Source organism: Ailuropoda melanoleuca, unplaced genomic scaffold, assembly GCF_002007445.2.
Source record: "Ailuropoda melanoleuca isolate Jingjing unplaced genomic scaffold, ASM200744v2 unplaced-scaffold7666, whole genome shotgun sequence".
In the NCBI taxonomy this organism is placed as follows: domain Eukaryota; kingdom Metazoa; phylum Chordata; class Mammalia; order Carnivora; family Ursidae; genus Ailuropoda; species Ailuropoda melanoleuca.
This window is the reverse complement of record NW_023252347.1, coordinates 1-7,675: the sequence shown is the minus strand read 5'-3', so window position 1 is coordinate 7,675 and position 7,675 is coordinate 1. Positions and strand designations below refer to the sequence as shown.

Below are 7,675 nucleotides of genomic sequence, written 5' to 3'. Positions count from 1 at the left end.
CCTCACCCCCCACCCACCTCCACCTCCAGCCACAGCCCCTGCCTCGGGGTGGGCCCCTGACTCAAGGCAGGCCAGTCGAGAAGCAGCAAGTTCGGGGCCTGCTGTCTGGGCTGCTGGGGAAGGGACTTCATCTTCCACTGAACCTGGGTCTAGGTGGACGCGGGGCGCAGCTATGACAACCACAGTGCACCTTGAATGTCTGAAAACAAAGCCACTCGGGACAAAGCTGAGCTGAGAGACGGCGGCTGAAATGGTGTCCCAGGGACCCTGGCTGAGAGGCTGGGCCAGCCGCGCCTGAAGCCAGACCCTCCCCCGGCCCCAGCCAGACGGGTCCAGTTTGAGAGCCAAGGAACCCCGAGTCTGCTGCAGCCGGCTTGTGCGGGGTTCCTGCCCCTGCGGCCTCCCTCACTGCCTCACTCGGTCCTGCTCCTCTCCCAGGTCGCTGGCCGCTCCGGGGCTCCCGGCACAGCCGCTCCTGCTGCAGGGGCCCCAGCCGGGCGGGCACCCCCGGCTCCCAGCGCGGGCCGGGCCTCACCAGCTGGTAGTGCTGCTTGGACAGCAGCAGGATGCCGCCCACATAGGTCTTGTAGTGGTAGAGCGGGTGCAGCTCCGGGGAGGCCACGTGGAAGGGCCCGGCCTCGGGGAAGCCGTAGTCCAGAGCCTCGTTGAGAGGCAGCAGGTCCACGTCGTGCATGGCGATGTAGTCCGTGCTGTTGCTGCTCTCCAGAAAGCCCACGTTGATGAGCGCCGCCCGGTTGAACCTGCGCGGGACGGCCCGGGCTGAGCGCGGGCAACAGGCTTGCTCTACCCCCACCCCGACCCCCGATGGTGAACGGGAGCCTGTCCTCCACAGCACCCAGCCCGGTGCCTGGGCCGCCCTCCTGCCCACGCTGCCTTCCCCGGGGGGCTGCCCAGCTGCACGCCTGCCCCCCGCTCAGCTCACACATGTCTACCGAGCCCCTACCACGTGCCCGGGCCATCCAGATCACCAGTGGCCGGCACTGAGAAATCAAAGCCCTGCCCTCAGGGAGCTGACATGCTAATGGACAAAAATGAGTAACTGTGTGCCCCGCCGGACCTACTGGGGGGGCGGGGCGGTGTTCTTTCAGACAGGGGGGTCAGGGAGGGTCAGGGGAACAGGGTGGCAGGTGAAGGCCTGAGGGAATGACCGGAAGGGAGTGGAGGGGATGGAGCTCCAAGCAGAGGTGAAAGCAACCGCCAAGGCCTGAGGCAGGAGCAGATGCCGATAAGGTCAAGCAGAGGGACGGAGGAGGGTTGCAGGGATGCGGTGGGCGGAGGCCGGGCCCCCGGCAGCCTGGGGCTTTGACCCGGGGTCAGAGGCAGGAGCCACGGCAGGGCTTTGAGCAGAGGCAGGGCATGCTGTGACTTCGTGTGTAACGGGGTCACCGCAGCGGGGGTGCTGAGAAAGGTGCAGGGTCACGGGTGGAAGCAGGGAGTCGGGCTGGGAGGCTACTACGTAATTTAGGCAGGAGACAGTGGTGATTTAGCTCAGGGGGTGGTGAGAAGTGGGCAGATTCTAGATGTATTCTGAGGGACGCGAGGCACTGCGTGTGGGAAAGAGTGGAGTTGAGAATGACTCTGAGGCTTTTTGGCCTGAGCAACTGGAATCGAGGAGCTGGCAGCTCCTGAAAGGGGGAAGGGGGCGGGTGGGAAATCAGAAATGCAGTTTTGATCATGGTAAGCCTGGGCTGCCTGAGGCCGCCAGATGGAGGGTGACGCAGGCGGCTGCATGTGAGGGCCCAGAGGTCAGGAGAGCGGCCTGGGCTGGGAAAACACACTCCGGGGTGGTGGGGGGGGGCGGTCAGCAGGGTTTAATACCATGATACTGGATGAAATCCCCAGGGAGTGACTGCAGCCAGCAAAGAGGACACCGAGGCACTGAGCCCCAGGTGCACCAAGGTTGAGAAGTCAGGGAGGCGAGGCACAACCAGCAACGGGCATGGGGGGGGATGGGCAACGAGGAGAGGAGAAGCAGAATGCTGTCTCAGAGGCCAAACGGAGGTGTTTTAAGGAGGAAGAAGTAACCCAGTTGGCAACTGCTGGCAGAGGGGTGGATGGGAGGACGGGACGGAGGCGGAGAACAGGTCTTCAGGTCACCGCAGTGGGCTCACTGGTGATATCAGTGAGAGCCGCCTCTGTGTTATGACGGGGTAATCGTCGGAGTGGAACGGGTTCCAGAGAGCGAGGGGGGAGAGAGGTGAGTTCTGCTATAAAGGGGAGCAGAGAAGTGTGGGTGATGGGAGATCACGGGGTCGTTCCTCCTTTTTTTAGTGAGGAGCTATTTCAGTGAGTGCGCTAATGTGAATGCTCCGGGAGGGAGGAATTCGTGCGTGAGAAAGGAGCCGATGGCTGGAGCCACGTCCTTGAGCAGGAGAGCGAGAGAAGGGGATCCGGGGCCCTAGTGGAAGAGCTGGCCATGGAAGCGCTGGGACAGGGCGCGCCCAGCATGGTGTGTGCCTAGGCCGCCTGCACGGAAGCTGGAGGGCACCTGGGCGCGCTCTCTTCCAGCTGGTTCTGTTTCCAGGAAGCAAAGTCATCAGCTGAGGCTCGGGAGGAGGGAGGAGAGGAGAAAAGGTGCAAAGTTGCCCGGAGAGGGGAGAGGCAACAGGCCAGAGGAGCGCAAGGCTTCCAGGCAGGCCTTCCACTGCCAGGAAGGCGAGCCCCCCTCTCCAGCCATGTCCAGCTGCCCAGGTGTGGGTGTGGAGCCGACAGAGGCAGTGGGGTCAGGGAGCTGAGAAGTACACGAGGAACTGATGCTAACGATGGACCATGGAATCCAAGCTGGGGAAGGAGACAGTTAGGACCAGGAGGGGTGGGCTGTGAAAACTGGGGGAACCATGGCCTAAAGGGCCTGGTGGAACCGGAAAGCCTCTGGACCCGTCTCCCAGTGAAGCGAGGCGGAGGGAAAGGATGTGGAGGTGGAGTGAGCCGCGTGGACTGGCTCACGGAGGGGAGCAGTGCGTGGTAAAGGGCAAGGATCTCGGGGTAACATGAGACTGTGAGCAACTTCGTAACTGTGGTCTTGACCCTCCCTTCCCCGAATACCCACAGCCAATCCACTAGAAAGCTCTGTGCGAGCTTCCTTCCCATCCCATCTCCCTACCTGCTCCCCCAGAGCCAAGACACCCTCACCTCCGACCACCCAGCACCCTTGTCCTGTCCTGGTAAAAGCTATTCCTCATACAGCAGCCGTGGCAATCCTTCCAAAATGGGTATCAGGGGCGCTTGGGGGACTCAGGCGGTTAAGTGTCCGACTTGGTTTTGGGTCAGGTCTGATCTTGGGGTGGTGAGATCGAGCCCCAAGTCAGGCTCTGCGCTCAGCCAGGAGTCCGCCTGAGATTCTCTCTCTCCCTCTGCCCTTCCCACCTGCTTGCTCTTTCTCTCTCTCAAATAAATAAATAAATCTTAAACAACAACAACAACAACAACAACAGGTATCAGATCAGGACCCTAACCCCAAATCCTCTCCTCCTCCCCTCAAATTCCCCTCACACCAGCAAGAAGGGTCTACTGCTCCCTGTCTCCGGCCACTGCCCTGGCTGAGGGGGTTTCACAGGCCAGCTCCCCCCCTTCCCCAGCATGGGACTCCGGTGGGAAAGGGAGGAGCCCAGGGGCCGGGGGCAAGCTGAGGCCCTGGACAGGGGTGCTCGATCGGAGGCCGTCCCTACCTGAAGTGGTCCACCTGGTTGAGCACGTAGATGTGGTGCTGGATCTTCTTGCGGCTCAGGAAGCGGTGCATGTGCGGCACAAAGACCAAGAGCTCCTCGAAGCGCTCGCGGAAGGGCACCAGCACGGCCAGGCGGTGGGGGCCCCAGGACGCGTCTTCTTCCCAGTGCTCAGGCAGCGGCTCGGGGGGGCAGGACCGGGGTGGGCCCGGGGTCTCCTGCCCTTGTCCCCTGGCCGCCCGGGCCACGTCACCGGAGCAGCTGAGCTGCAGCCAGAGCAGGGAGACGAAGCCCAGGAAGAGACAGGTGACGAACAGGTGGAAGACGGAACACTTCCGGGGGAGGCCGCCGGGGAGCAACCTGGACCTGGGACGAGAGCAGGGACAGGGTCAGGAGGGCGGGTGGTGCCGGGGGCCCTCTGCCAGGCCCCTCCTCTGGCTTCCCCACAAGTCGGGCACACAGGACCGGTCTGCCCGAAGCGCCTGGAAATTAGTGCAGAAGCCACTTGAATGCTTTTGTTCATGCTCCTACTTCGCACCAGAATCCTGCTCGCTGCTCTGGGCCCCATCTCTGTCATACCGCCTCCAGGAAGCCCTCTGACCCCAGGGCAGAGCTGCCCCGGGTCCTTCACACCCCTTTACTTTCTGTGAGTGAGTCCAGATCAGATCAAGAGCTGCTGGAGGACAACGATGAGACTTCTTGTGCCTCACACCTGCCCCTCCCCAGGACAATAGCCAGAGGTCCAGAGCCTGAGCTGATGGCAGGAGGGCCGCCTTAGAGATCCCAGCCGCTGCCTTCCAACCCCGCTCTCCTGTCGGCTCACCCCCAGAGGAAACCTTGGCTTCATCCTGCTTCTCACACCGGAAAGGTCCCTAAGGCAGGGGCCGGTGCTGGCATCAGTCCCAGGCAAGAAACCTAAGTGGACTCTGGGAAGATCGGATCTGTCCCCCGATCGACGCAAGGCCCAAACAGCCAGTGGCAGTTCACTGAATGGGTCTCAAAGCTTCCGTGCAAGGGGCAGCCCATGCGACAAGAGATGAGAGACGGAAGAGGGAAAGGAAGATGCAGGCCGGGTATGGAATCCAGGCTGGGGTTAGCAGCTGCCAGCGCCGATGACTGGCTTGGACGCTGGAAGTTTGGAGAGGCTGCCCTCTAGGTGAGGAATGTGGGGTTCACCTGATCCCTTTGCTGAGGATAGCGAAGGAGCTGAGCAATCTAAGAAAAGGAAAGCTTCCTCAATCTACTCCCCCGAAATAACCTGCAGGCTTTATAGCCTGTAGGGGTCACCAGTTAGCTGGCAGGCGGTACAGATCTGACCTGAGTTGCTCCCTACCACTCACTTAGGGCACACATGGGGTAACCCAGAGCTTCTCCACTCACCATATTCCTTCCTGCTCCAGTGCTCACACAGCCTGCTGTGCCCTTCCTTATTTTATCTGCCTGGAAGCCCCCTGCTGATTCCCCAGGCCCAACCTCCAAAGTCATGGGCAGCTCGGTCCCTCCCCCTCAACTCCAATGCCAGGGCCCGCACGGCCCACCCCTCAACGTGCACACAAACTGATACACGTGCTCCCTCCACGGCCTCTGGGCCTTCCCTCCACAAAGCACGCAGAGGTTTGTAATCGCTTGTGTCCCTGCTCGCCGTCTTCCCCGCAGGTCATCAGTTCCTGGCTGTGGCCCCAGTTTACACAGCAGAGGGCTTGCTCAGTGAGTCACAGGAAAGGGTCAAGCAGCCAGGGCATGCTTTAAGTCACACACCACAGCCAGACCAGCTCCTGACTCTCTCTAGAGCACAACCGCCAATCTGGAAAGCCAGCAGCCCTGCAGCCAGGTCCCACACACAGCAGAGAGGTGGCCGGGTAAGACAGGGCTTCTGACTTACCCCCCATTGTCCTGTGGCAGGGCTCTCGGCTGGGGAGGAGCGGAGCCCAACCCTGCCAGTGGCCTGGGAAGGCTGGAACCTCTACAGATCCTCTCTCGCCCTCGGGGCTCTTTCTGGGGGTGGGATGGAGACCAGGGATAGCGACATGAGGGAACATCCCACCTTCAGGAAAAGAAGCAGCGACCATTATCCAGGGGTGTGGCATGGACTGGGCATTCTGTGCAATTTCACGTGCTGTTCCCTCTAGCCTAGCTTCCCTTTCCAGGATCACATTCTCAAGGGCAATCTTATCCTTTGGGCTCTAAGGGCCCAAATCGCCAAGCAACTGAATTCAGAGCCAAATCTCAATTTCTCAGGCCAAGTGGACACTGAGAACTCCTGGTGCCACCTGGTGGCAAACTGCGGATCGGCAGGCCCAGCAGCTGCCAGGCCCTGGGCACCCTGCTCTGAGGGGCAGACCAGAGGTTTTTTGTCACCATCAATCTGTGCTCAAGGCTAGAACAGGCAGATTCAAACCCAGGCAGGCTGACTCGAGAGCCAGCACTCTCGATTGCTACACTAGCCTGTATTGCTACACTAGCCTGTATCTGTTGCATGGACCTTTGTACCCGTGGGTCCAAGGCAGGAATTGACATCGGTGACTTTTTCTGGGAACACAGGTATGTTCCAAAGGCTTATGGAAAACGATCAGGAAACGGAACTTCTCTTCCATTACCTTTCCTCTTTCCTTACATAAATCTTAGCGGTACAGGTTTGAATAACCGCTGCTCTGGTTACAGCACCTCCGGACCGTAGAGGGAACTGTTAGACACCTCCTCTCTGTAAGGTACAGTGTCGAGAGCTTTACATGTGTGGTCTCTTTTAATTCTCATACAGCCCTGCAGAGTAGATATTATGATCCCTGTTTCAGAGAGGGATAAGCTGAGGTCAGAAAGATTAAGTGGGGTCACATGGCTATTAAAGAGGATTCCCACCCAGGGCTGACTCGACTGTCCAGGCTTTCCGTCTTTTATATAAATTTCCGTCTTCCAACTTCCACACCAAGTCAGAAAAATTCCCCAAACAAGAGTTGTGCCCACTGTATTTCAGAATCTTTAGGCACCTGGCAAACTCAAGAGACATACAGGGAATGAGGCGTCACCCTCTGGGTGGAGACCCACTATCCTGTCTGGGTGAGAAGAGTTTTGCGGGCACGTCTTAAGAATGAAGTGTGGGTGTCCTCCCAAATCTAGACGGGCAAATGGCTCCCCTACCCCAATTCTGCTTTAGTGGAAAACATCACCAGCTAAGGTCTGGATCCAGCTCACACCTAACCCATGGACCAGGTCCCACTCGAGTGCAGCTGCACCGGAAATGAACCAGCATTACGTGTGCGGAGTGCCTAGTACGTGCCAGGCAGTGGCCTGCCAGGCTGAGCATACCGAGCTTCTGTCTGGTCGGAAAAGCTTCTGGGCGGTCAGCAAAGGCTGGGGAAGCGTGCGAGAGGGGAGGGTCTGCATGGATGTGAGGGGGGAAGCTCGAGACCAGAGAAACGGAAGAAAGACCCTCAGGGGCCAGGGGCAGACAGAAAGACAGATCCAATGGGAGAGGTCAATGGAGTCAGAGTCCCGCACGCAGACAAACGCCAGTGGAGAAACACAGACACTAAGAGACCCACACCGAGGGACAGAGACTCGCAAAGAGAGGGACAGAAACTCACAAGGGGAAGTCATCGGAGAAATACAGACCGGCGGAGTGACGGAGACTGCGAGAGACAGGGACCCACACGGAGAGACGGCCACCCGTACACAGAGAGAGACAGGGACCCACAAGGAGAACCACAGACCCTCAGGAAGCCCCGCAGACGGGGACGCGACGGCCTCGGGCTCCTAGATTCCGCGGGGCGGCCCGGAAAGGGTCGGCACCCGGGAGGACGGGGCCCGGGCCGGCCGCCGCCGCTCACCTGCCGTCCTCCCAGGGCAGCTGCGCCGCTTTCCTCCGGGAGGGGAACATCGTGGGGGGAGGCGGCAGCGCATGGGACTCGAGCTCCCAGCCGGGCCGGCCCGGCCTCCCGGGCCTACGCGGCGCCTCCGCCTCCCGCCCCGCCCCGGCCCGTCCGCCCCGCCCC

The 7,675-nt window shown here is 60.5% G+C and overlaps 1 protein-coding gene across 1 annotated transcript; it reads right to left on the bottom strand.

The window, feature by feature from the left end:
• Positions 1 to 23: 23 nt before the first annotated feature.
• LOC117800749 (beta-1,4-galactosyltransferase 7-like) lies at positions 24 to 7,655 on the bottom strand. The gene is made up of 3 exons (XM_034653310.1): positions 7,511 to 7,655; positions 3,690 to 4,052; positions 24 to 761 (listed from the first exon to the last, which is right to left on the bottom strand). The coding sequence occupies exons 1-3, from the start codon at positions 7,558 to 7,560 to the stop codon at positions 128 to 130; spliced, it is 1,047 nt and encodes a 348-aa protein (XP_034509201.1). The 5' UTR covers positions 7,561 to 7,655; the 3' UTR covers positions 24 to 127.
• Between the last annotated feature and the right edge of the window lie 20 nt (positions 7,656 to 7,675).

Coding starts and splice junctions, on each gene's coding strand:
- LOC117800749 (XM_034653310.1), bottom strand. CDS start 7,560: ATGTTCCCCTCCCGGAGGAAAGCGGCGCAGCTGCCCTGGGAGGACGGC. Junction 4,053..7,510: donor CTGCCCTGGGAGGACGGCAG/GTGAGCGGCGGC, acceptor CTCTCGTCCCAG/GTCCAGGTTGCTCCCCGGCG. Junction 762..3,689: donor AACCAGGTGGACCACTTCAG/GTAGGGACGGCC, acceptor CGTCCCGCGCAG/GTTCAACCGGGCGGCGCTCA.